This window comes from Pezoporus flaviventris, unplaced genomic scaffold (genome assembly GCF_033815535.1).
Source record: "Pezoporus flaviventris isolate CSIRO_AGI_PZ_B2104156 unplaced genomic scaffold, CSIRO_AGI_Pfla_v1 ptg000007l, whole genome shotgun sequence".
Lineage (NCBI taxonomy): Eukaryota > Metazoa > Chordata > Aves > Psittaciformes > Psittacidae > Pezoporus > Pezoporus flaviventris.
In genome coordinates, this window is record NW_026892555.1 from 97,324,655 (window position 1) to 97,349,894 (window position 25,240).

The window sequence follows — 25,240 nt, forward strand, 5'->3', positions numbered from 1 at the left end:
ACGGACAGCATCCCCCTTTCCCAGAGACAAGGGTCTCCACATGCTAGTACTGATGCCCAGATCCTCTGAGGGACCCATAATACATTCTGCTGTCCCAAATTACTGCCCCCTGGGCAACTCTTCTTGTGCTGAAGGACAGTGACAACACAAGGCAGAAGCCAACTTCACAACCAACCAACACTGCTCTGTTACCACAGTGCTCCCAGACCTACTTCCATCACTGAAAGCACAGCAAGAGGGAGGATCAGGGCAAGGACAATTTGGGACTGGCAGGGGCCAGCCAACACTCAAGGTACAGATCCCACTGGGGATGTGTATTATCCTGCCTGCTTGCAATTACTTCTTTGAGATGTCAACAAATGGAGCTAGGGACAGACGTCTGGGCAGTTGAGGGGTCACTTTACCCCCCTTCCCTATCAGGATTTACGTAAGACCCATCCTATGGTCTTCAGGGAAAGCACACTGCTAAGGGTCTGAAAATGATTGTGCTCCCATGCTCTGAAGCTGCTTCTTCCCACCAGCCCAACCCAGAACTAAGCCAGAACTCCCGTTGATCTGAATCAATGCTCAGAGCTTGGACACCTCTAACCCCCTCCCTACCCACTTCTGCCTTCCCAGGAAAACTGCTTCTAGCAGCAATTTATCATGCATCAGGTAGGACCAGAGGTGGAGAGGGAGAAGGCAGACAGGATGAAAAGCCAGGCGCAAAGGCTCTGGAGGAGGGACTGGGGAGGGAACATCAAGTATTCTGCTGGCACAGAGGAAAGGAAAACACGGGGGGATAAAAGTACAAATGAATACCAGAGTCTGGGAAAAAGCTGGATCTATCAACTGTCGGGCCTGGGCCGTCCGAAAGCCCTGTCTGGACAGACATCCAGACTGGCTGTTCCTAACGTGGCAAAAATCTGGGCCCCAGGCCAGCACCTCCTCAAAAACCTGGACAGAAAGTCTCTGTCCTGCCAGCCCCGGCATATTTGGGGGCCCCGTCCCACTGCCTAGAGACTGAGGCTGCTGTGCCTGCATGATGGGGAAACACAACAAAAAGTTGTAGGGTTTGGCACATGCTGGGGTAACAACACTGCCAGACATGACCATGAAATCAGCAAAAAATGATGCAGAAAAGGCAGAAGTGCTCCATGACCGCTTATGTTCAGTACTTGGGAAGCAAACAGTGTGAAAAGGAAACGCCTCCTACCCATGCAAGGGATAGAAAATTAAAACAGAGCAGCAAAAGCTAAGCTGTGTTGGTGGCAGGATCTGGTCCCTTGCCTTCAACAGCTCAGAGAATTAGCTGAAGAGCTCACTCAGCAGCGGTTAAAAGGTGCTGATTTTAACATGCCTCAGAACATGGCGGCAGTCGGAAAGCTCAGGCTCTGCCAAGATCGGCAAGGGGAAAAGCAATGACCCTTGTAATTACAGCCACTTAGCTGGACACTTACACTGGGCAAAACTGTGGAAAAACACCACAAGAAGTGATCAGCAAGGAACAAGGGTACAGAATGGAACTAACACCAACCCATGCAGAAAGAGGTCATCAGAGGAGTTTGATCCTACTTTTGGTAAGATGGCAACATCTCACGACAATGGTCACTGTGCTGACACAGCATTTTTAACTTTCCCTCAGTACTTTAACTAAGCTGCACAAACCATTAAAAACCAATTGTACAAAATCCATAAGGCCATTAATGTACAGAGTAAAAACTGGCTAAGCAAAATGTCTCAAACCATCACAAATGAGACCAAGTGTAATCATAAATGGCAAATCCAAATCCAACAGAAATGCTTGCATAGAGGTCCAGCCAATCTGCACTTGATTCACAGGATTTAACCAATGCCTTCCCCAAATTTGCTCAGAGAAAGCACAAAACCAGAAAACTTGAAGGAAACACAGCAACTTCACAACTAAGTGAATGATCAGTGACTGGTCATTAACACAATCTGCCTCATACAAACTGGGCTCCTGAAGACAGCATGGATTTCAGTTCAGCTCATGCAAGGTCCTGCTCCAGGGACAGACCACCCATCAGGGTGGGCTCTCAGGGCTGGAAAGCACCATCGCCGAGAGATTCCTGAGCTCCCGGGGTTCAGTGAAGAAGCAGCGGGCTGCCAGGTAGGACAAGGCAGACGGTATTACCTCCAGGTGTGATGTTATCATAGAAAGCAGAGCTGGAAGTGTCCAGAGGTCAGCTCACCACATCCTTCCCTATGGCAGCTCAGGTGCACCTGCATCACTCCAACCTCTCTGTAAAAACCACCAGTGATGGAAACTGTGCTGCTTCCCACCAGCGATCAGACTCTGACACTTCCTGCCACAGGCAGGGACACCTTCCACAGACCAGGTTGCCCCAAGCCCTGTCCAACCTGGCCTTGAACACTGCCAGGGATGGGGCAGCCACAGCTTCTCTGGGCAGCCTGTGCCAGGGCCTCACCACCCTCATTGGGAAGAACTTCTTCCTCAGATCTCATCTCAATCTCCCTTCTGTCAGTTTAAAGCCAGTCCCCCTTGTCCTGTCCCTATCTGCCCTTGTCAAAAGCCCCTCTCCAGTTTTCCTGTGGCCCCCCTGTGGTGGTGACCACGCAGAGCGGTCCTGGGTCCTCTGCAGCAGCCTTTAGCATGATCCAAAGACTGTCATTACAGTTCTGTGTACTCTTCTCTCCTCTGGTCTCGCAGTCCCAAACCTGTTACTGCTATGCTGCAGAACGTGCTCCTGAGAGCATTAACCTGCTCACCCTGGAGCCTCCAACTGTCCCACAGCTTGAAGGGTAGTGACCTGACCAGCACACAGCCCATTTGGGGCCTGACTGTGCCAGAAGCATGACTGCTTCTCAGATCTTGTAAGCCATCCTCTCACACGCAGTGAGTGGTACCTGTGCTTCCTCAACACCAGGCTGGCTCTGCTCTGGTTCTGACCATCACAAAATCATCTTCTCTAGCACCATGGCTGGGCCATGCATTTCCCACACAGTGTATGAAGCGATTCTTCCTCCTCACATGTAAAGACAGTTTAATATTATACTAGACAAATGGCGGATGCTCTGTAGTTGAGAACATTTGCTTGGTATCTTTCAAACAAATCTGCTCCAGGCCAGGCTGAAGTTACAAATTTGGCTCAAAGTCACTGGGTAACATTCTTTGGCTTCTGGGCATAATGATCCCTTCTGGCCTTAAACCTGGCTCAGTTCTGCAGTCCAACCTGCCAATACGTACTGCAAGACAGCTCTGGCTGCCTCTCCTCTCCTCTCCTCGATGTGCCTTCGACTTGATGCACCTTGGTGCTACAAAATAGCTACTTCAACATTTTCAGGCTGCTGCATCTTCTATCAAGCCCTAAAAATGTGTTGCCTGTAGAGAAGAGTTCAGCTGCAGTTAGTTCAGCTACAAATGTGGAACTTTGCAAATTGAAACACAAGCAAAACCAGAGCTGGAAACAGAGAATTGAGCACTGGCAGCCCACTTTTTCAAGCCAGAAGGCATGAGAGTCCAAAACTGGGAGCAACTACAGAGTCTAAGTAAATATCTAATAAAATGGGGGGGGGGGGGGGGGGGAAGGGGAGGAAAGGGGCCCTTAAGGCCAAACATTTGCAAGAAACAGCTGAATTGAGGGATACAGCTCAGTTAAACTTGTTTGCTGCTGTATTGGAGATTAAGAGGCAGGGGACAGAAGCGAGAGGATTTCAGATTTTAATGGTGCTACTGTGCCAACTGCCTCAAGGTTACAACTCTGCAGCCCAACTTCCTTTTTGATGGCAGGATGCAGAGCTTTGGCTCAGCAGCACCCAGGGCACTCTGGTTTTGCTGGAGGGAGGAAGGCCCCTGCAGCAGCTCAGGGAGAAGTGAGAAGAGCCAAGGAGGACGAGGCCATGTGAAATGCTGGAGGCAGCTGAACTCATCTCATCCCCTCCATGCAGGTCCAGGGCATGCTCCTGCACCCCAGCGTGCCTCCAGGCTGGGCTCCTCAGGGTGCCGAGGGCCCCTGCTCACACCATCACACCTCAAGCTCCTTCTGATTCACAAGAAGTAACTCGTGTTTCCGTAAGTTTCTTCCCAAGTCAAGCACAAAGGAAAGAAGCTGCCAGAGATGAAAGGGGAGAGAGCCCAACCCTCTTCCTCTCCCCTCTTTTCCTTTCTTTCCCCGCATTTTGTCGGCCGGCGAGTGTCTGTGTTGTGTTTGGATTGTGGTGGTGCACAGTAAAAGCAGCAGCAGCAATATGCAGCGTAATGAAGCAGGGAGCAGCGATGGCCCCCAAAGGACTCGTTTACTCCACAAATCTCCCTTCCACTCACTTTTTGCTAAGAATTTTAACAACAAACTTAATTGTAAAGTCGCGTATTGATTGGAAAATGCAAATGGCAATTTAAATGTAATCTAAGCTCCCAGCATGATCCTAGCTCCCAAGGAGGAGGAGTCACCCGCCTTGGGTCCTACTGGAGTGCATGGCCCAAACTGAGCTGGGCCAGGGACCTGGGGACCCCCGGGCTGCCTGTGCATTCAGCACAGCCTTCCCAGAAAGAATCTGGTACAAGTGCAATTAGGACTCCATTCCTAGTAACGAACAGCTGGGGAAGCTTAGTCTCCCGGCCTAATTAACCCACTTCTCAGAGACAAGCGTCCAGAAGCAGCTCTTGCAACCTTGCAAGACCATCTGAACCTACACAGCACCAAAAGGACATCACAACAAGGGGACCCCAAGTCCACGGTGTGGAGCAGGCCCAGCAGAGGCACTGACTGCCCCTGCAGCCTGCAGAGAGAGGAAATGCTGTTTGAGGTGAAGAGGGGCACTGGTATCCATGGTCTCAGATGTCCCAGTGGGGATTTCCATCTTTCCTAGGTGTGCTTGGTGCGTAAGGGACACAGAGAGGTCACCCAGAGGTGCTGCTCTCAGGTGTGCTGGAGAAGGCTGTGACAACCAACAGTCAGCCACCACATCTCCAGGGCAGCGTATGGCCCTTCTCCTCCCAGTGTTTCTCCTTTCTGCACCACCTAACCCAGCATCCCACTCCATGTCTGCCTTTCCAACCACCAAGCACCAGACAAGGCTGCCAGCAGTCTCTAGTGCTACTTCTCTTCCTTGAGGGATGCTGGGGAGGGACTCTTCATTAGGAACTGTAGTGATAGGACAAGGGGTAATGGGTTAAAACTTAAACAGGGGAAGTTTAGGTTAGATATAAGGAGGAAATTCTTTCCTGTTAGGGTGGTGAGGCACTGGAATAAGTTGCCCAGGGAGGCTGAGAATGCTCCATCCCTGGCAGGGTTCAAGACCAGGTTGGACGAGGCCTTGGGTGATACAGTTAAGTGTGTGGTGTCACTGCCCACGGCAGGGGGGCTGGAACTTGATGATCTTAAGGTCCTTTCCAACCCTAACTATTCTATGATTCTGTGATTCTGCAGGAATGTATGTACCCATCACAGTGATCACAGCCACAGGTATCATGGAAGGAGTCTGCAGGGCAACCACCCCTACTGCTGCACTGCATCACCCGCTGACTTCAGCTACCTCAGGCAATTTAGGCATGCACCAGGCTTATTTTTCCAAGCAGAGGAATCAAACTGCTCCCAGTTACCCATCAGTGGCTGCAGCAACCCAACACAGCATCTGTTGCCATCAGCTCAGCAGTGCACATACTGAGGGAAGCAAAGCAGCCTGAACTTGCTCAAGCACCCAGGCAGAAGATCCTCCATGTTTGCCACTCTACAGCCTCTAAATCACTGGCTTCTCTGCCAGTTTATGGCTGGGCAGGACCACCAGACCATGTGAGAGCAAAACAAGCTAAAGGCCCTGCTCTTTCACTGCCCTTCAGAGAGATGGCAAGCAACGAGATCTCCACGATCTTCCAGAAAGGGCAGGTCTGTATCAGAAAGCAGAGCAATCATGAATCTTTAGGATATGGAGCTACAGCTGCTGAGAGATTTTGCTCCTTTTCCACTGCTGGCACCAAATCATTGCTCCTCTTGGAGGAACAACTCAGTGAAGGGCTGCAGCAAGGACAGTATAGAACTGCAGCACTCTGGTGATACTTTGGATCTACTACGCTGCATTTTTACACATATAAACTATAACCTGCAAGTGTTTAAGGCCAGGTTTGACAGAGCTTTGAGTAACCTGGTCTAGTAGAAGGTGTCCCTGCCCATGGCAAGGGATATGAGCTGGATGAGCTTTAAGGTCCTTTCCATTCCCAAATCATTCTGTGATTCTACAATTCTATGTGGATACTGGCCTGCTTTCTCCTTTAGGATCAAAGCTCTGTGCCTTCCTAAGATGCTGTAGCACAACTGTGCAATTCAAGCAGTGGGAGGGTAGCAATTTCAGAGTGCCACAGTATCTCAAGAGACAGGTCACAGCAGTGCTCTGTGGCCTGAGCATTGCCACAGGGCCAGCAACTCCAGTAAGCTGTAAGACAGTCAGAGCCCAGGGATGGAGAGACATTTGCATAGACTGATGTCTACCCTTCTGACCAGACACTGCTTCCCCCAGTGTCAGTACATGGTCCTGTAAAAAGGTTGCCAGGATCTCCTCTGTGGAATCACCTTCTGCAGCTTTGGCTCCAGGAGGCGCCAGCCCTGAGCCTGGGCATGGACCCAGGTCTCACAAGGTAATGTTTTGCCCCGGGCTCTCCTGGAGAGCTGCTGCTGGGCAAACTGATCACTTCACTCAAGTCCTGAACCAGGCAAGAAGCTTCACACCTATTTCCTCTTGCAAAGCACAGGAATGATGCCCAAGCCTTGTTTCACAGACCTATACCTTTATCTGTCTCCGTTCGCTACCTGTTGAACTCAGTAACAGCACTGTCGTGCCTACAGCAAGAAATAACTTTAATAATTACACTAAACCACTGTGATCTCCAGCAAACTGGAGAAGGCCAGGCCCAGTTAGCAATGAAGAGTGACACAGGAGCAGTTAAAGAAAGCACCTTGCCCTGATGAGTGAAGTGAAACAGTGAAAAAGCAACCCAAAGGTCCAGAAACAAAAGGCCATGGAAATGCTTCCACAACCAGACCTCCTGGAGCCAGCAGCACAGCTTTGGGTAACCAAGTCAGGTCTAGTTCAAGGCTCCAGTCTCTCTGCCCTCAGCCTCCCTTCATCACCGCACACCAACTGCCCACTGTTTCCCCCACCTGCCATGCTGGGCTGACTCAAAACCAGAGCACATCAGCACTGCCACCACAAACCATGTCCCCATCACACTGACTGGCAGCCAAAAGGCAACACATGTCACACGGAGGCAGGGCCTGAGCTGCTCTGCTTGCAGCCCTCTGGTCAGTGTTGGGTGGTGCTAGCATAGCCATGGCCATCATTTCCAGCACATGGCCCCTACCAAGGGGCCTGGCAGAGGCAGCCAGGTCTGCGTGGAAATAACAGGAGCAGTGTGGACAGACGGGCAAGCACTTCAGCAGCATAAAAGGTTGAAGAAACAGTTAAAGGAGCTCTGATCCCTGCTCCAACCAGGAGACTAAAACAAGGACCTGTGCCACAGGGAGAGACAGGGGATGACCTGTCATGCAGGCATGCAGCTAGCTGATAAGCCCCTTCCTGTTGGGGCTGTGCAAACCTTTGGCGTGCTGGAAGCAGAGCCCTCATGCGTGAGAGCCCACAGACCCTGCCCAGCACTGCTCCCCTCTGGCCCCCACGCTGACCTCTAGCATGCTTCCCTCCCAGACACAGCCCAGCGCTGCTCCACTGCACTCCCCTGCCATAGGAACTGACAACAGCCCTCTGCAAAGCTTCCAATGTATTACTACATGGACTGGAAAGGGCAGGAAGCTTTTGGAGCTGCAGCAGCAAGCAGGGTCTCCCTCTTTTGATCCACCACCCCATTCCCCTGTCAGCCTGGTCCCACCTAGATGTAACCAGCCTCACGTGCACAGCAGCTCAGGTCTGGCAGTGTGTAGACAGATGCTGCATAACAGAAGCACAGCCATGTGCTGCAAAGCAGTGCATGGGTGAGCCTTGCCAGTAGTGCATGGAAATCCTGATGGAAACACCATCACATCATCAAGCCAATCCATACCAATTGGTTTGCTCAGACATTACCCATCGCTGCTTTCCAGCTGATAGACACAGGGGTAGGCAACACTCAGGGTCAATTCCAGGTAGCTCAAGCTTTCCTGGAAGCCAGGAGGCAGGAGTCTAATCCCCTGCTGAGAGGACAAGCGACTGCCCCACTTGGATTCACGACACTCAAGGCATGGGCTTGTTTGATGAGGAGAGAAGAGCCTCCCTGTCCTGCCGGAGGGCAGCTGGGCTGGTGTGGAGCAGAGAAGAAGCAAAGAGGAGAAGAGAGAGGAGAGAGCGCAGTGCTGCAGCGGGGAACGCGCTGGGACACAGATGCAGGGTGCGGATGCCCTCTGCTGGAACCACTCCGCCAGCCATCGGAGCAGCCCTTGTTCCGCACCCAGCACCGACACACAGAGCAGGGTCCACGCCAGCAACCCCACACACCGCGCTCCTGGGGTCCAGGCAGGTGTGCAGCCCCCAGGGCACCCGGTGAGTCGGGCCAAGGGGCACCCAGCTCCTCTGTGCTCTCCCACAGGGAGCGAAGGCATCCCAGTGTACCACAAAGCCTCGCAGCACTTCCCCAGGGAGCCTGCTTGACATGGGGGTGAAGGGAGGAGGATCGAACCTGCTTCATAGGAATGGCCCGCCCGCTGCCGATACTGTCCGCTTTACACTCTGGCACCTTCTTCTCCCGCTCCGGGTCCGCGCCCTTTCGAGACTGGAAGAGAAGAGACACAGATCCATTAGAGATGGGGGCACAAGAGATGGAAAAACATGGCCCCACCATCCCCAGCAGGCTATCAGACCAGACCACTCTCCCCCAGGCCAGGTCTCCCAGCGCATGGAGCAGCTAGCATCTCGCCCGTCCCCTCTAGGGACACTCCAGCCCCAGCCTCCTCCCAGCCTGTCCCCTGGCAAGCTGCCTTCTCCCCCCACAACTGCAAGCAGAGCTGTCCTCCTAGCAGAACGGGGCTACCTCTGACCCTCCCTCCCGCAGGGGCACACAGGACATGGCAACAGACAGAAATGGCATGGGATGCAGGTGGAGCATGGATGGAAGCAGGAGAGGCTAAAGGCAGTGAAGGAACTCACACCTCTACTAATCCAACAGATTTATTCTGTTAACACACTTGCACCATACAAAGTAGCACAGGTCACCGGGCAGAGAGAGATACCAGCCCCTTACAAAAGAGCATGGACAATAAATATCTATCACACGTCTAGAGAATTGAGAGCAAAACCCGCCAGCCCCCGAGGGCGGCTGCGGTGCGAGCAAACTCCAATAAATACAATATGAAATATACAGTCTGTTGAGCAGAACTCATTCAAAGTGCTTAGGACAGAGGAAAATATCAAGTCATACACGGCATGGAGCACAATCAATACATTCAGAATCACAACAATGGCAGAAGGGCAGCGGCAGCGTCTCTCTGGAGCGTCCTACACACCCCCTCAGTCCGGGAGCGCCCCATGTGCTTTGGATCAGAAAGGGACACGAGCCCCACACGCCTGGGACACCGATTCACTTGCTTTTGGGCCCAGAACAAAACAAAGAGATTGAAAGAGAAGAAAACTAAAGAGACATAGATGGCTGCTCTGCTGCGAGGAGGAAGAGGAGGAGGAGCAGGAGTCCATGCAGGCTGCAGGAGGTGCAGTAGGGAGGAAGGAGCTGAGTGCTAGCGGCAGGCGCTAACAGCAGCTCCCGCAGGCAGCAGCAAAGCGTCTTTTGGCCCATCCAGCTCCACTCGCTGCTGTCGCCCGGTCCCGGCGGGTCTGCAGGTCTTCCCATCCCATGAGGGTCGTTCGCCTGGCATCCCCGAGCATGGAAAGTGCCTAGACAGCATCCAGCAGGCCCAGAAATGTCCCAGCTTAAAGTGCAGGCGCAGGCCGTCTCAGCGCTTCCTAGACTTTACATTGGGGGGATTTAAAAGGCTCCTGCGTGTCTCCGAGGGGGGGACCCATGCTGGCTGGAGGGCGGGCGAGCCTCTAATCTTAGATCAATCCCAGTGCCCATCCCTTATCCGGCCCTGGAGAGGCAATGAAAAGTGAGAGAATTTGTACAGAGGTGCCGTGTGTAACCACCTGGATCTTCTAATTTGGAAGGAGTTGGAAAGGCCTTTTTGTTGATGAAAAGTTGGAAACAGTGGCACATATCTGCAAATATCGAAAGAATAAAGAGTTTGGCAAGTTATACTCAGAACACGGACACAAGTCTGTCAGCGATGGGCGCCAGCGGACGGACAGACAGGCCACGGAGTGGGCACTGGCACAGCAGCAGTCGGGGTTTGGACTCCGGCTACCGGGGACTGGGCAGGTGCCTCTGGGCAGGGTCTGTCTCCACCAGGCAGTCCCTGGCATGCAGACCCCCAAGGGCGGTGGGGTGCAACCCCGTGTGGGGAGCAGAGGGGAGCACGAGGGGAGCGAGAGCAGGAGAGGAGGAGGAGGAGGAGGAAAGGAAAGGAAAAGGAGGAGAAGGACTGGACCAAAGAAACCAGGCACAGCTCAGGACTCGGGCTGCAGCTGCCCTCGGAGCTGAGCGGAGCTGGACCACAGAGAGGCCTGTGCCCACTGGGGACCCCACAAGGACAGGGGGCTGCTGGCTACACCTATGCTGCCTGCCTGGGAAAAGCTATCGGCAAAAATTCAGCCTTCCTTTCCTTCCCATCCCTACTCATCCTGGCCCTGTCCCACTGCAGGAGGAGGTGTCAGGAGCTGCTGCTGCTGCCAAGACCAAATGGGGTGAAGACTTCAATGTGAGCCATGTATGTGCACCAGCACAAGAGCAAGCAAGTGAGCGTGAGCCCCAGCACCACGGCGAGTGAGCGTGAGCCCAGATGAGCACAGGTGAGCCCCACAGCGAGAGTGAGCAAGCTTGAGCCCAGAATGAGCAAGCAACCGAGAGCCCTAGACGGATGATGACGTCCACAGCGAGTAAGCGTGAGCCCCACAGCAACCCGCCCTCCTCCTCCCGCCATGAACGTGGGCCCGCACCAAGTGAGCTGAGCATGGGGCTCCAGGAGGAGTGAGACAGCGTGAACATGAGCTGACGGCGAGTCCAGAACCCGTTGGCACGCAGGCGAGCAGAAGGATGGGTGGTAGTGCATGAGCGCCCACGTGCACTGGTGCACAGCAGCAAGCATGAGCGAGAGAAACGGCGGGGAGGGAGAAGCATCCATCAGCACTGAAGTGCAACAGAGTAAGCATGACCATTGACAACAGGAGACCTACAGGGCATCTTTCACACAGAGGAGGGGAAGGCTCATAGGGTAACAACCATGCGTCAGAAGCAGCGGATCTGCTGCCAAGGGCGGTGTGTGCTGCGAGGAGGAGGTTGGTGGGGGACAGCCTATCTGCCAGGCAGCAGAGGGAGTGGGGGCAAGCACGTACAGGCTGGGAACACGGGCATACAGGAGTTGGGAGGTGTATGAGATGCCAGCAGTGGGAAGTGCACGGAGCATTCAGGACGTCAGAGCAAATGCTTCTAGAATGTCAGAAGCTGGAGGAGATGGGTACACTCCCAGCACCAGGAGTCAGGGGAATGTAGGATGCCAATAGTGCAGTGAGAGAGATGGGGTATGGGACGTTGTAGATTTATGTGGTCTCGGTCCAGGGCAACGGCAGCTGTTCACACAGGGTAACATGGTGCAACACGTACAAGGACTTTGTGGTGGCCAGTTCCACAGACAGCAGACACAAGTGTACTGAGCAATGGTGGCTGGAAAGCACATTTAGATGGGGAGGAGGACAGGCCTGAGTCCAGCACATTTACAGGGGCACCAGGGGGAGAGGAACACATTTACATGGGGAACAGAGGCTATCTACACTAGACATAGGAATTTGGAAGTATGTGTGTGCTAAGAGCAAGGGGAAACTCACGGGCTGTGCTAACAGTGAGGCTAAGTGTGTGGGCAGGACTGTGTGCACAGGCGTGTGCATGGTGGGAGAGTGTGCTGAGAGGCAGGCAGGCTGCAACTCAACCAGCAGAGAGAATAGCTGCAGACATTCCCTGCACCACCTGGGGCCCAAGGCTTTGCTGGCTCCCTAATGCCCCCCTCCATCCATGCGCCACAGCAGTTCCCAGATGCGCTGCTCAAGTCACACAGATGCCCAGTTTGGGTACTGGAGAGAGGGAAGCCCAGTGCCTAGCGCTGGGCTCTGCACAGCACCACCTCGCACAGCACATCTGGCACCAAACAGGAGGCTCAGGAGCCAGGGACTTTGTGCCAGCGGCACGGCCCCAAGGAGAGGAACAGCAGAGGTCACTGGTGCTGTGCACGCACAAAGTGCAGCTCTCCCCAGCAAAGATAAGGGAGCTCTGCTCAGACCCATGCACACTGTAAACACACACACTCCTACGTGTGCAAGGAGCAGCTTGCTCTCAGGTGCTCCCCCATGCACACACATACACACTCACCAGAAGCAGCTCTCAACACCACGGGCCCTACACACTCAGAAGACTCCCTCTCCTGTGGGGAGAACTCCCCATGCACCCACTCTGCACTCCCTGCCACCCATCCCTCCCTGGCCAGCACAGCAAGGTTCACCTAGAGACTAGTGCACGGAAGCCTGTGGGACAAGACTGCTGTGGATCTGCTCCCTTCCCCTCCTCTCTTTGCCTGACCCTCAGAAAACTCATCCCAAGGTTCCTGCGGCCCCAGTGCGCTTACCGTGAATATGTTGGAGCGCCGCTTGGATTGCTTGCGGATGGGGGTGGGTGTGTTGGAGGCAGCAACGGTCTCAATCCGCAGCTCCCGCTGGCTGATGCTAGGTGTGGAGGGCACAGAGGAGGAGTAGTCACTGAAGGCTCCTCCACCATTGGTAGCCTAGGGCAGAATGGGACAGTCAGAGACAAGAAGATGCCTGAGGGTGTGACTGCAGAAACACCTTCCACCTACACAGCCTGGTGCACCAGAGCAAGGAAGTGCAGCACAGGACTGGAAGAGGGGAGACATCCCACACCATGCACTGCTTCTGCCTACCAGGCGATCTTGGGAAAGCAGTTTCCCTTCTTTATGCTCCAGTTTTATCACTGATAAAACGATAAAGCTCTGAAATCAACAGTGAAGAGCAGCAAATGAGAACTTAAAGAGAGGAAAAAGCCATCCAAGAAGCAGCCAACTTCTTCCTTTCTAAGGCAGAGCAGGGGACTTGTGACTGAGGGCAGCTAGCTGTGCCGCAGGGAACTCCTTCTCTGGAAGGACTCGGAGATGGACCTCCTTCTGAGCCCCATTTGGGAAGCTACAGTGCCCCTACTTGCCAGGGCTATCCCAGGCTCTGGAGCAGCTCCACAACAGCCTGCCTGCAGCACCATGCTTCCTGAAGCCAGAGCAAAACACCCTTCCACAGCAGGGATGAAGATCATGGAAAGGCACGCTACCCTGACAAAATGCCTAAGAAGACCTCCACGTCCAGGTGGGTCTGGAACACCTTAACACCAAGCTGGAGACAGGGCAGCACCAAGGAGCAAATCCTCTGCAGTCTGCTGAGCTCTACTTCCCGCTCAACAGGAAAGGGAGCCTAGTACCAGAAGGGACTCATTGCATTGAGCTCTGATGGGCCACCAGCCCAGCAGCACACATGGCTCAAACCAAGGAGGCAGAGGCCACATTGCTGCTTCTGTGGCTTTCAGAAAGCCTCCCTGCCAGTACAGGACTCAGACTGCCCCAAGACTACCCAGAGACAGGAAAGCTTCTGGTGCACTGAATGTAGAACGAGTGGGAACCTGGTCTGCTTCTACTTTTCCACACGTAAGAGCAGGGCACTCTATATGGAAACATGACCAGGCTTCTTCTATGTGTACTGTCCAGCTGATGAACCCTATGCTGAACGAAAGAGCTCTGCTGCCGTGTCCCACAGAAGAAGGGACCACCAGGGACATGGAGAAGAAAAGCAATGTGCCACCCTGCCAGTGACTTCTGAACTTTTAACAGAGCGAGCTCCTGCAAACCATAGGTTCAACACTGAGTGAAGAAGTGTTCTGCAAATACTGTGATGAAGGACCACATGCAGAAAGCTAGGGCTACTGAGTCAAAGAGAAACTGTTGAGACAGCTCAAGTTTAGGATCAGGCATAACAATGTATGTACAGTCAGTATTTAATTGATGCATAATGGGTGAACCATGTCAGAAAAAGATTCAAAGCCTGAGGGAAGAGATGGCCAATGCCACAGAGATGGTACAGAGAACCTGCTACCCAGGAAGATGAGCCAGGCAAGGCTGCCAGAAATCCAGAAACCACTCTAAGGCAGTCTTCTGGCTAAGTTCTGCATATTTCAGTATCCTGGTCAGCACAGTTACAAAGCTACAACTGTGGGAAGGATTCAGTTCCATAGAGGCTGTAGAGTTCAGGCTCCTGCCATAGCAGCTGGGACAAGCCCCATGGATGTTAGGTGATGGACGCTAAACTCCCAGGAAAAAATCTTGCTAAACTGTGGTTTACGTTTTACATACTCCCTGTAGTCTTGTTTGTAATTTTCTTTAGCCTGTAAGTTTGCCTAGTGTTGGAGACAAGTCAAGGTTATTGCCTGTCTCAAACAACAAACGACACAAGCATTTGAGCCTGCTTGTGTCCCACAGACACCCAAACCTCAGGACAGGCACTGAGGCTGAAGGATGTCTTGCACCAAAGGCAAGCACAAGGGCTGGTACCATCCCATGAGTTCAGGGAAGAGGAGAAATTGGCCCGAAGGCTGGCAGCAGCATACCGTGAACCATCACACCTTTCGGCTCAAGCAGGTTGCTCCCAGACCTCAGTAGGGATCCAGAACAAACCACAGGGATGTGGGAGAACCCTGACAAGATGGCATGTCTGGGCAAAGACCTTATTTTTGCTCCTGGAAGCTACTTTGCCGATCCACCTGAACAGCCACCTGCAGTCGCTACTGGAATCTAAGAGCACAGCAGAAACTGAAAACTTAGTAAAACACATGCGGGACAAATCCTTCCCATTAGCATGTAATGGGTATGTATTGAGAACTTCAAAGAAGTGCCAAAGGGTGCCTGAGGAGGGAAGAACTCAGCTGAAGTTAAGATGTAGTAACTCTTGGCATAAAAAGGCGTAAGGCAGAACAAGGAGTTACATTTGGGAAGGGCTCTGAACAGAAGGCGGCAAACAGAACAGAACAGCAGCCACTGACTCAGCACCTGCACAGGGACAGGGAAGACACCAGGAGTGCACAGACCATGAAATGGAGGGATCACGAGATGAGCAGGCAGCAGGACATGGGCTTCCACAAGGAAATACAAATGTCCACTGCTTCAGCTGCCAAGACACACATGCTAACTGAACCCTGCTGAAACATGCTGCAGCAGGCCAGGAAGCACTCATTACCCAGCACAGGTGAGCTGCAGTTTGTGTTTCATTTTACTTGCAAACTTTAATTTTCCACCTCTTTCATCTGCTCTCCTACCGAGGTCTCCCTAAATGCACTTCCCAGTGTCACAAAGAGCCCATGCAGGACCGCAGCCTGAGGACATCAGTGAAGCCGTGACACTGGGCAACCCGTGCCGGGAGGGCAGCTGTGCCCAGGCAGCACCCAGTGGCTACACAGCTCACTCCACCAGCCTGCAAGGCTTGGTGGGGGTGCCTGTTGTTACCTTCTGCCAGCTGCTGGGAATGAGCTCCCTGGCAGAAAGACAAACTTCCACCCCACAGCAAACAGGCAGCAGTGACTCATCCCACAGCCTGGGGTACTCCTAAAGGCATCTCAGAGTGCCTGAAGAAAGATGGAGAAAGGGGTAGCAACAGTAAATCAGGTGGAATAACTCTGCAAGTACTGCAAGCATCCACTGGCCTGAGAAACTCCCACCCACACCCTGTGGGCATGAGACAGGCAGCTGCCAGAAGGGAGCAGGGTGGAAGTCAAGGCCAAGCCAAGGAACAGGGATCCCAAACCCACCTAACCTGCTCATCCAGTGATGGGTGATGGCAGGATGAAGGAGAGGAGAGCCTGAACTATCAGGCAAGCAAGAGCTTTCCCTCTGGGCTAGAGGGTCCTGGGGGATCTGTGGTGTCTGTTCCAAAGGGTGCAGATCCATGCCCCACATGCTGCTGGGAAGGCCCACTGGTGTCCCCAGTGAGCAGGCAGGACTACCGGGCCTGGCCCTGGCTCCTGCCACACCAGAGGACCAGGGAGATGCTGAACGTGGTACCCAGGGTCACACACCTGATGAGCATGTCCTGTACACATGGTGAGTGCTGGCGGAAAACCCTGACCACAGCTGACCTGCTATTACAGTTCCCTTCCCCTCCACTTTAATGGAAGAAGGCACCTTCTTCCTTTGAGGCAGCAGGCTGCAGAATAACCCCAAAACTCCCAAAGACAGAAACGAAATCAGGGCCTTTGGCTTGTTCAAGAACTGTTAATAAGGAGGACCATCCACTGTGCAAGGACATCAAAACACCTCACACAACATCACTATTCCAGACCGCTATCAGTCTGGGAACCTGACGCAATGGTTTGGAAACCAGCCACAACCTCACACCAGGAGAAGAAAGTCCTCTGGATAGAAGGAGACAGCATCACCAGGGTCCTCTGGGGTCTCTCCTCTTCCAGTAATTGCAATGGACTGGCCAGACTGTCAGGAATGGCCATTTCCAAGAAAGTTATTTCAACTCAAGTAGTAGCATCAAACTACTTCCAGGAAAGATGTCGCCAGGTCTAGGACAAGAGGCAAGGTTGGTTCTCAGATTCCACCTGCTGTAAGCAACCCCTTGCAGGGACTCCTTGTTCCCATTTCCAGAACACAAGTACTTCTTCACTGCCAGCTCCGGGAGACAGAGCTGGCCCTGCTGCACAGGCCAGGGGACCAGGCAGCAAGCAGAACATCCTTCTCATCTTAGACAGAACCACCATTTCTCCAGGCACACAGCTATGAAGGGAAGCAGACCTCAACCATAGCTACCAGCAGAAGGGAAGAGGGATGATCTAGGGGAAAAGCTGTTGCTAACAGCAGAAAGGCAGCCTGCTAAGGGGAACAAAACGCTGCCTAAGATGTCATAACTGCTTGGAAGGGACAGAGCACGCTGCCACCATGCACGGCCAGCAGCTGCAGGCAGCACCTCTCAACACCCACAGCCAGGCCCTGCACAGAGAGAGCAGTGCACAGGCTCCCAAAAAGGCTCCTCCTAGCCAAGTACTCATGATGCAAATGCCAGTCCCGCTGCTCCTACTAGCGGTACTGAGAAGAAAGAGATCCTTCTGTCTCAGTGTATCTTATACACAACACCAGCACCTAGCTGCAGTCCAAGGCAAACAAAAGCTCCTAATTCTATTCTTTGGCTTCTTTCCATTTCATCTACATGTTAAACCCTTCCTTGAGATCCTTCTCCATGCCAGTTCCTGCTCCCTTACTTCTGAAGACAAGTAGGAAACCTCGGCAAGAGCCCCATACCCTCAGGCAGAAAAACAGAACACAGCACTACTCTGCAAAGACCTTACCACCCTCTCATTCTTCCTTCCTGACATGGGAGCCTGTCCATCTCTTCTCAGAGCTTCCCCACTGGGTATCTCAGTGCCATGAGCAGAGGACCACCATCACCCATCCCGAGAGGCTCCGGCACTTCTGCAGCCCAGACCTGAAGAGCAGTGGCCAGCAGAACTCTGGAACTGCGTGCACCCAGCACTCCCCTGCATTAGGGACAGCTGCTCCAGCCAATGCTGGAGACCATACCCTCTGGGGTGTCCCCACTAGCACAGTGCACTCCTGAGCAGCAACTCCAGGCTCTTTTGCATCCCTAATCACTGGGTCACTGCCTCACTATTGGATGAGGTCCCCTCTATATGGCCACAAAGCCCATATGCACCAGAGTGTGTGGGCTGCTCCACCCAGTCCATGTTAGAAACACCAGCAATCAGTGAATATGTGTTCCCCAAGCCAACTGGATTTTCTCTGAGGACAGTGGGAAGTAAGAACCTCATTCCTTAGCCCAAGTAAGAAGGGGAAAATACTTCTCAGCATTTTACACTCACTCACCAGTTTCATTACTTCATACTCTATTTTCAGAAGTGCTTTTGTAATGGAAGAGAGATGCGTAAACCACAGCAAAGATTACTGCAGCAGTTACTGGGAAACAACAGGGTTTGTAGTTGAGCCACAGAAGACCCAGGGAACAGAAATTAACTTTAACCCTCACTGTGGCATCCCGATTTGCTGTGCAGGAGGGACACAGCGTCAGAGAGGCACAGAGCACGTGCAGGGAGGGAGGAAGCTCCTGAAGGATACTGCTGGCACTGCTACAACCCAGGCAATCAATAAATATTTCTTGCTTAGAAAGGCCTTACAGTTAGCTGCAATTTCCTGCCAGCTGCATGCTGCATTACCTCCCTTTAACAGCCCTCCTTTCCCACCAGAACTACCTACGTCCCTCCAGCACAGCCCCAGGAGCACAGCAAGGTACTGAAAGTAAGGGCCCTGTCTCAGAGCCAAGGAGCCAGCATTCACTTCTACACAGATGTTGTCTGCAAACCAGGCTGAAAGATGCTCTGCAGGAAGGAAAGGAAAATAGGGAGGTTTCTGAGCAAAAGCCTCTAACCAGCTCATGATAGGCAGTTAAAAATGTCTTCTGACACCCAAACTTTACTCCCCATGGCCAGTCTTAAATCCACCCCTTTTCTTCTAGCACCTTTTCTTAAAAAAGTTCTTTCCTTTTACAGATGTGTACTTTAAAGGTCAGGTTTGGTCCATTCCAGCCTTCACTTTCCTCAGCTAAACAAGTCAAGTGCTTAACTTCCTCTTGTGTTAAGGCCTCTTTTCTCTCCCACTTGCCTTTTGCTGCTCCTCCACCAGTTTCACTGCATACTTACATGAGCAACTGGAATCCGACTGGGAAGTTTGGTATACCCACACCCCGCAGAGGGAACACATTTTTAGCTTCACTACAGACGTTGCCTGGCACAGCAAGTACCATTAGTACATACTTGTTAGGACCCTTTTCTCATACTTGGGACACTGAAGAAAATATTAAACAAGTGTTCATCTCCTCCTTGAGGAATACTGCCTGTGGCCATTTTCACCCCCTTCCCCTTTCCATACAGGCTGCCTCTCCTTCCCAACCAGTCTCTGACTGTTTGTAGTTTGTCTGCTAATAAAAATCCTCAAGTTACAAGATGCACTCAAATCCACATTTCCCCTGGATTTTGTCTTCACCTTGGATGTCTCCTATTGAGTCCCTCAGAAAGCACCTATATCCAGACACACTGTGGGGCACAGTATGGCTGTCTATGTTCTGCACACAGCTGAGCTCACTCTGCTTGTATCCCAAGCTCACTGGACACAAGCAAGCTCTGATCAGAAAGCCATGCAGCTTCACCAAGTAGCTCTGCCTGTCAGCAGGGATCAGCCCATTCACTTGCACACAGGGGCTTCATCTGAACTCACTGGTATCTGGGTGATCTGGAGCACCAGGCACTGGTATCTGCAAAAATCTGTGCATACCTACTTGCTATACAGCTTCAGAAGCCTATACAGTCAGGTATAACTTCGCATAGGTATGTAACAATTCTGATGGAAGGGTCCAACCAGGGGCTGCAGACACTACTCAGGTTTCTGCTGGAATAGCCTCTCCTGTGGTGGTGTACCAGAAGTCCTCCCAGGGGTGAGGGGCTCAGATACACCCTAAGGTTCAAAGTTAAAACCCCTATGAGAAAAGCATCAGTATGCCTTTTCTTCAGTTGCACATGCTCCTTAGATGCTCTTTTCCTCAAAAATCACTGCAAGCACTGTTCACTGCTGAGGCAGCTGAGGAGCTCCCAGCTGCTCTAGCCATGCCATTTCCCATCTTCCATACACCCAGCTGCTACACTTGCTGTTACTCAGTCTGACAGCACCATGACAGACTTCTTGAGTCCTTGCTACAGTTCCTGTGATTTCATATGCCAGCTGCTTCAGAGTTGGAATCTCTTGGCTTGACTGCCCCTGAGGAGCAGCAGAGCTCAGTATCTCACCCTCCTCATCAGAGAGACAGCTCAGCATTTATGCAGGTGCTGGAAACTGCAGCATAGCCCTACGGCAGTCAGGCGGCTGCCCAAAGGATCTCCTTCCTCCAGCTACTCACCATGGCAGCTGGCTTTGGTTTCTGACCTTCCCCTCCTGCATCAGTTGTGCCCCACCAGCGTCACAGAACAAACACCTCCTGCTTCACCATCCTCCCAGCATGGAGACGTTGGCAGTCCTTACCAGCTAATGCTGTTCCAGAAGCACAGCATAGAGCCCTTCCTCTGACAAGAAGAGGTGAACCTCTCTGCGTTAATCCTTCAATTCACCACTGAATTTGCCTGCACGAACACACGCCTTATGAAGCCCACCTGTCTATGCATGGAAGACCATTAGCTTCCAAGCTGCCAGGGAGAGCAGGACTGTGGACAGCTGTGTCCACCCAGGCTTGCCTGCCTGGCCACGGCAGACAGACTGAGGCCCCTTTCAGACCTGCTCTGCCCAGGAGCTTCCCTGCAGACCACTCGCCACTCTACTGGGGGTGGCTGTACAAGCACCCCACAACTGTTGGAGAGCATGAGCCAGACCCAATAGTTTAGACACAAAGCTTGACCTCAGGGCAAGAATCAAGCCATTGTGGGCTACGGACTGATGGGCCAGGGTGACAACCACTTTGCTCTTCCCAAAAGCTACTCCAGGGCTGTAGTGCGAGCCTAAGGCTAGGCTAAATGTGTTGTGTTTTAAGTGAACTGAGGAGGGAATGGCGAGGCATCTGGGCTCCCTGGCTTTTCCCGTTCCCATTTCCCACCTGGTTGATGTGAACAGAAGGAATGGAGGCTGCAGAGACAGACGAATGGCTGGGTGAATTGGGCAGGGACTTGCAGGGGCCAATGGAAAGCTGCTGTTTCTTCCGTAGAGCCACCACCTTCTGAGCCACTGGAAGAAGGGAGAAAGGACAGAGTCAGAGTATGGAAAGCAACTTTCTCCACCTGCAGATTTCTGGGGGGTGTCTGTGAGACCCCAACCCTTCCTCTGACTGAGCCCAACATCTGGGGCTCAAACTGCATCACCCTGTGTTGACAGGGAGGATTTCTGCAGAACACCCAACCTCGCAATCCCCATTGCCTGCCACTGTCACACAGCCCAGCTGCAAGGGATAGTGTTTGCCTGTGCCTGTTCCAGCAGGCAGCAGGGCAGGCTGCCTATGCCGAGTCCTCAAAGGCCACTGGCTCTCTTGGGTCTCACACAGAGCAGTGACTTCATGTGGACACCAAGGAGCCACCCAGACCCCTGGGCTGCTGCAGAAGAATCCCTGGGCAGCCAGAGTCACTTCTTGGCCATCCCCTCACAGCAGCTACAGGAGCCAGTGGAACTGAATAGCCTGGGCAATGCCACCTCCATTAGCCTGGTCCCTTGTGACCCTCACAGTCTCTACACATTCAAAAAACTAATGTGAAGAACAACTCTCCCAGTTGCTGTGACCTCACTGCCTGATGCCAGCAGCCTCAAATTGCATTTCAGCCATCCCAATCTCCTGCCTTTTCTGGAAATAAAACATCTTGAGCATTATCAAAGAGCATGACAGCAAACAAGCTGTTGGGGAATTCAGGAGAACACATGGCCATTCTCATTTTCTCTTGCACACTGACAAACACAACTGAAGGCACTGGGAACATCACATGTCCAATCCAGCACGCCTAATATCATGCACTCGTGCAATAAGGAAGCTGCCACATTCTCCTTCCAGATAGATGTTGCACCACATACATGGTGTGACCAAACTCAAATGTTAACAGCAACTGCAAATCCCAATACAGCTGCAGTGCCATGTCCCATACAGAGATCGGTGGAGGCCTGCTGTCCACTGCTCATCTGATAAAGCTGGGAGCCTGTCCAGACTCCCAAGGTAAACATTAATCCCACAAATAGCAGGAACTCTCCTAGACCCACCAAACAGACTGAATTAACTTGCTGTTTTTTCCTGCTCTCCTCCCTCTGGCCAGTTTCATGCTGTGTTCACTCTGTGAACCATCTCTCCTTCACACACTGGCCAGGCCCACTGTGAGCTCAGGCACCTCAGGGGCCAGAAAAGATTCAGACAAACTCCTCAGCAACTGCTGTCCCAGGCAAAGAGCCTGGCAGAGGCTCTGCCGCGTTGCTCATCCTGTACCATTAGCAATGGTACTAATCAGAAGGCCAGCAAGGCCACACTGGTGGTGATAAAATCTCACCAACCCTTAACTGAGGTATCTTGAGGCAGCCTTCCCATTTCTGCTTGCTAGGCAGTGGTTCTTCTACATCCTGAATATCAGCCAGACTTTTTCAAGGACAATTTCTGTCATCACTTAAGCCAGTCTCTGGGATCATTTGCTTTTCACTATCTCTGTGTGGTGTGGTTGACAAGCTGGAGGGAAGGAATGTCATCATCAGGGACCTGGACAGGCTGGAGAAGTGGGACAGTGCCAATATCATAAAGTTCAACAAGGCCAAGTGCAAGGTCCTACACCTGGGTAAGGGCAATCCCAAGCACATATACAGGCTGGGAGAGACTGGATTGAGAGCAGCCCTGAGGAGAAGGACTTGGGAGTGTTGGGTGGCAACAGAAGTGCAGCATATGCTCTGTACAGCATGGACAAGCAAGCAAACCTTTGCAATGAAAGCAAAGACCACCACTTTGAGAAGTCTTCCTGTTTTCTGCCATGGAAAGTCAGCATCTTTTCCTGCCTACACAGGGCAGGTCTCCCAGGATCTGGCTGAGTAATTTGTGCTGGAGAAACCTTATAAAGATGAGGTCTGTCTAGTAACTGGATCACACGCAGGGCAAGCTCCACACACAACCCATGACTGCCAGTACTCCAGATACCAAAAGAGATGCACCAAGACCCACCAGTGCTCACTGGGAGAAGCCTCTTACACACTCCAAAAATGGCTCCTGTCAATTCAGCCTCATCCAAAACTGGATCGTGGAAGTCCCTGAACAGCTCTCAGATGCTGGTGATGTCTGGGGCCATCCTGCCAGGCTCAGCTCTCCTCAGCTCCTCCTGCCCAGCTCCTTCCCTGTCACAGCTTTGCTCAGGAGCCTCTGTGCGGTCCTGCAGTTGAGCAGGCAGGTAAGAGCACTGAGCATCTGAGATTTACTCCAGATCTCCTATGAGATGGGGAGTCCCTCTGCTCTTAATTATCACACTGCTTTCTCCATTGCTCCAGGCAACACGTTCAGCCAGGGCACAGGTACCATCATGACACACAGAGGCAGCCCACTGCAGGAAATATGGCATGGCACAAGGAACTGCAGTAACACGGACATCTCCTGCATGCACAGACTCTAAGGCCAGAAGGATCTCTCCAGCTGAAACAAAGGTTGACCTCTGTATGCTGCCAGGCATTGAACTTCATCCAACCTATACTGCATCACTCGTCTGGGTGAGAGTCTCCTCCAGTAAGGGACATGGTCTGGATTTGGAGAAAATATGAGATACAACATACAGCACTTCCCTACGCATGTTTTCCAACAGCTAATGAAAACAGGGCTACTAAGGGAAAAAGTAAAGATTCTTTAACATTTGAATTCAACTGGCTTTGGCTTCTAGCATGAACTCTCTGTGAGCCTGCAGAGTCTCAGTATCTGAGATTTTCTCTCCATGCAGGTATGTAGTTATTCTTACACTGTAATCAAGTCACCTCTCTATCTTCTTTTTGATTTACTGAATGGATAAGCTCTTAGTGAATCACTATCAGGTATTTTCTCCAGCCTTGATTATTTTTTATAGCTATTTTTTTAATCTTCTCAGTTTCTCTATGTCCTTTTCAAGTGCTCAGACCAGAGTTCAAGAACATTCCTCAATGCTCCTCTTGCTGCCCTGAAGGCAAGAACCCATGTGGACTTGCACTCAGTGCTTCCCTGCTTACAGGCCCAGGGTCAGCACCAGCCCTCCCAGCAGGGCAGCCCATGCTCCCTGTTCCATACAGCATCAGCATTTGCCCAGACTGACATCAGTTTTGCTTGAATGTTCTCTCAGTTTTGTTTGAATGTCTTCAAAAGAACCAACCCACTCTCTGCGGTCTTCTGGACTTCCTCAACCTCACTGCTCCTCACATGGACAAACCTGCTCCCTTGCCTCCTTCCTGACCACACATACAGCCTGCGAGTAAGCCCAGACAAGAAGCACAGCACTTTGCTCACTCCTGAGCCTCCAAGCAGCAGCTCAAGCTCTCCCAACAAGCTTGCTACGCAGTGCTGGCACTACAAGCTGCGCCCCAGTCTCACACAAGAGCCTTCATCTCACACATCGCACTACTTCAAGTTGTGTTATCTCTGCTTCCAGGGTCAGCAAAGAGAAAAAACAACCCCAGAGCACAATCCATTCTGTCTTGACATTAAAGGATGAGAAGCAGCCTAGCAAACAGCAGCTCCTAATCCTGCAGTGCCTTCCCCAGCCCCTTCCCAAACCCACCAGCTGCTGTTCTTCACTGTATTGTCCTTCAGAGAAGGGACACACAGAACCAATATGAAGGAATACGCTGAATAAATTTGGTGGCACACAGTGTCACATGCTTTCCAGAAGCCAGGGACAGTTCTGCACACAGCCCACCTGCTGCTTCCCTCTTCAGACTTCTTCTACAAATCTCTGAGCTAGTTTAGCAGATCCTCCCCTTCCAGGTCTGCCACAGTTTTTACTATTCCCAATTGTTCCTTGCCACCAATTCTCCACTGCTCATGAAGAGGAGGAAGAAGGGGTGACTCAGAAGGAACCTGCCCAACAGAGTCACCCTAGTCTCCCCAGGAATACCAAACCAACACAGAGGCTGATGTATGCTAAAGGGTTCCTGGCCTGAAAGGTGGAACAGTTTGAAAGGTCATTTTCTGGGCTGGCTTCTCCGATAGTCTCAGAGGTGGACAAGCAGCAGAAGAAGAGAACATCTCTGCATGCTTCTGTATAAGAGAAGCTGTGCTGCAACTATGATCCTCACCCCGCTACAGGCGATTACTGGCAGGTCACAGACTTACGCACGGGAAGGAGGATCACCAGCTCCAGCTCAGAGGAAGGAGGCAGCACATAAAGCCAACAGCAGGCTGAGTCCGGCGTCTTGCCCTCAGCCTATCTTGCTGTGCTGCAATGAACAAAGCTTGACTTTTGCCTTCAGGCGGTCCTACTGCACTGTGATTTCCAAACCTTCTTCCATGGGCCTGTTCCGCTTAAAAACACTACCAGCACAGTTCTCCTCCTTTCCAAAAGCAACTCTGTCCTGCCCAGCCACTCAGCTCTGCACACACCCTCCCTCATGCACCGAACAGTTTCCCTGCTGCACTC

The 25,240-nt window shown here is 52.2% G+C and overlaps 1 protein-coding gene across 3 annotated transcripts in view; it reads right to left on the minus strand.

Moving 5' to 3' along the window:
- The window catches only part of AGAP3 (ArfGAP with GTPase domain, ankyrin repeat and PH domain 3), a 134,303-nt gene that overhangs the window by 50,427 nt on the left and 58,636 nt on the right, over nucleotides 1-25,240 (minus strand). For 2 of the 3 annotated variants that reach the window (XM_061449677.1, XM_061449676.1), the window contains exons 7-9: nucleotides 20,737-20,864; nucleotides 12,663-12,818; nucleotides 8,621-8,713 (exon numbers count right to left, since the gene is read on the minus strand). In XM_061449677.1, coding sequence (XP_061305661.1) covers nucleotides 8,621-8,713; nucleotides 12,663-12,818; nucleotides 20,737-20,864 — 377 coding nt within the window. Of the gene's footprint in view, nucleotides 1-8,620; nucleotides 8,714-9,092; nucleotides 10,150-12,662; nucleotides 12,819-20,736; nucleotides 20,865-25,240 lie in introns of those variants that run through there. The other variant, XM_061449679.1, reaches the window with a different exon arrangement.